The sequence below is a fragment of the Morus notabilis genome, unplaced genomic scaffold, assembly GCF_000414095.1.
Source record: "Morus notabilis unplaced genomic scaffold, ASM41409v2 Scaffold3553, whole genome shotgun sequence".
Classification (NCBI taxonomy): domain Eukaryota; kingdom Viridiplantae; phylum Streptophyta; class Magnoliopsida; order Rosales; family Moraceae; genus Morus; species Morus notabilis.
Window position 1 is genome coordinate 26 of NW_010357158.1, and position 2980 is coordinate 3005.

Genomic DNA, 2980 nt, shown 5'->3' on the forward strand with positions numbered 1-2980 from the left:
ACAAGAAGAAGATGACTTACCATTAGGTTAAATGTCAACTACTTAATCAAAATCCAAGGAAAGAATTAACCTAATCTAAACAGTCAGGGGTCCACCAGGCCAGAGTTATAGTCCAAAATGAACTACATAACTTAAACGTTTTCACCTGAGAATGCTTTTATAGGGTGCAACTATAAAAACAAATAAGAAAAGCTGTGTAAATGTTACATAAATTCAAGGGGGGGAAAGGAAGCTTGAATAGAAGAACGATAAGAAGTACCACAGAAACGTTTCCCAATTCCTACCTTTACCACCGCCTAGAAGCTTCTCCACTTTTGATGGTTCATCACGATCACAGTATCTTGAGAAAGACATATCATTTGCTAAATGAGATAATGATCTGATGGTTCGGGATACACCTTCCTGCATTTTCAGAAATCATCACAGATAGAATCTTAACCTTAGAATGTATTAAATAAATATAACATGTGTAGATATCGAACACTATTTTTGTGCATCTTGGCCATGTAGTCCAGGAAGCAGCTTTGCATTAATTTATGATACATGCATGAGCAATAGTTTAGCACTTAAACACAACATGTAAAGTAATATATTAGTTCCACTTGATATATTTTAACCGTACATAACCGAAGTCCTACGATAGCTATCAAAAATGAAAAGAAGTCATTAGACATATTAGTATAAATTAAATAAATAAAAGGATTAATTTCAATTTTGGCCCTTGAGGAATACTCGTTATCTCACATTGCCCCCTAAACTTTTTAATGTCACACTAATGGCACTCGAGCTTTACAAACGTTACACTTTCAGCCCTCCGTGACAAAACTGTTAAAAAAATTGACGAAATGAGCATGTGAGGCGCACATGATGCTTGTAAAGAGGGTAATTTGGTAAATTAATTGAAGAAAAATTTCAATTTTGAGCCCTAAAAAATACTCGGTGTCTCACTTTACCCTCTGAACTTTTAAACGTCCACATTAATGGCCCCCGACCTTTACAAATGTTACAAATGTAGTCCTATAATTGAATGTTTAACGTCAAATTTCTTCTCCTCATAAATTTTATAAAACTTATATGATGTCAACAATTATTTCACCCTAGCTTAGTTATTTTAAACAGAGTCGCGTGGGACTTTTGCATAGTTTTATCTACTAATTTTGTATGGCCAATGTAATTTATTCTAGGTGAGGAAACTATGAAATGTTAACATTAAACATTCGAATATGGAATTAAAAGTGCAATATTTGTGAAGCATGGGGACCATTAGTGTGACATTAGAAAGTTTAGGGGTCAGAGTGAGACACCGAGTATTCCTCAGGGGTAAAATTAAAATTAATCATAAATAAAAAGGAATACACACAGAGATATAATTGGGAAAAAATATTAGACAAACTTGCAAGCATATAACTAACAGTCAAAAAATTTCTACCATCAAATAAGATTATTTAAAACAGCCCTAAGTTTCAGGTGAGTTTTTTTTTTTCTTTCTTTTTTAGATTTCCGGTTAACTCCACCTATACGGTGATTTGCATAGCCGGTCCTAAGCCCGGGTAAAGGAGAAAGGTTGCGGTAAGTTGACAGTCAGTGTAAAAATGTCACTCTACATGGATTTCTCATTTACAGACTCTGTTGGGGCGTTCCTTACGTGCTAGGCGCTATGCCGGACCACGGGTATAGTGTTAAATAGGCAAGGGGGGTCCTCGCACATTCATGGATGTGTGCGGGGGAAGAAGCTAGCCCATGCGCCATGTTTGGCCCCGGATATGGTGAAAAATATGCAAGGAGGGTCATTGCACATTCATGGACGTGTGCAGGGGGCAATGCTAGCCCATGATAGGAAAATTCATCTAGGCAGTTGAAATGTAGGTTCTTTAACCAGTAAATCTATAGAGTTAGTAGATGTTATGCTGAGAAGAAGAATTAACATCTTATACTTACAGGAAACCAAGTGGACAGGAGAGAAGGCAAAAGAGATTAGAAACCTAGGACATCAGTTATGGTACACAGGTTGGGAAAGGAATCGTAATGGAGTTGGCATTCTAGTGGACAAAACTTTGAAGGATGAAGTGGTTGAGATTAAGCAATTAGGTGATAGAATTATTATGATCAAATTAGTGTTAGGGGAGAAGTTCATTTATGTAATTAGTGCTTATGCTCCACAAGTAGGATTGGATGAGTAAACTAAAATCAAGTTCTGGGAAGACATGGATGACTTAGTGCGTAGTATAGGTAATGGGGGTAGCATTTTTATTGGAGGAGATTTGAATGGACATGTTGGTAAGGATAGAGAAAACTTCGAGAGGATTCACGGTGGTTTTGGTTTTGGGGCTCGGAACGAAGAAGGTAAATCTATTTTGGAATTTGCATTGAAACACGACTTTGTTATAACCAACACATTCTTTAAGAAAAGAGATTCACATTTAATCACTTTTAAGAATGGGAGGAACTCGAGCCAGATATATTATTTTCTCACAAAGTACAGAGATTGTTCTCTCTGTAAGGATTGTAAAGTAATTTCCGGAGAAGCGTTAGCCACCCAACATAGGTTAGTAACTCTAGATGTGAGCATTAGGCTTTACCATAGGACTAAGATAAATCACCTCCCACGAACTCGTTGGTGGCATTTAAAGGGAATAAAGAAATTGGCTTTTAAGGAGAAGTTGTTAAAGGAGGCTGCTTGGTCATGCGAAGGTGATGCAAATACAATACCCTTGCGACTTGCATTCGAAAAGTGGGAAAGGAGGTACTATGAGTATCTAGAGGTAAAGGCACTCCAGGAAAGAAAACTTGGTGGTGGAGTGAGAAAGTTCAAAATACTACTAGGACCAAGAAGAGAGATTAGAGAGCTACCAAAGTGTAGGATGATGAGACTTTTATTAAGTACAAATAAGCGAAGAGGGAAGCTAAGAGAAGAGTTAATAAGGCTCGTGCTACTTATTTGGATGAGGTGTATAGGAAACTTGGGACTAGAGAAGGAGAG

The 2980-nt window shown here is 37.2% G+C and overlaps 1 protein-coding gene across 1 annotated transcript in view; it reads right to left on the reverse strand.

Moving 5' to 3' along the window:
- Positions 1 to 213: 213 nt before the first annotated feature.
- LOC21384233 (3beta-hydroxysteroid-dehydrogenase/decarboxylase) overlaps positions 214 to 2980 on the reverse strand; it is a gene marked incomplete at its 5' end in the record, with an annotated part of 7219 nt that continues 4452 nt past the window's right edge. Inside the window, one exon of the mRNA XM_024167375.1 lies at positions 214 to 402. Coding sequence (XP_024023143.1) covers positions 214 to 402 — 189 coding nt within the window. The remainder of the gene's footprint in view (positions 403 to 2980) is intronic.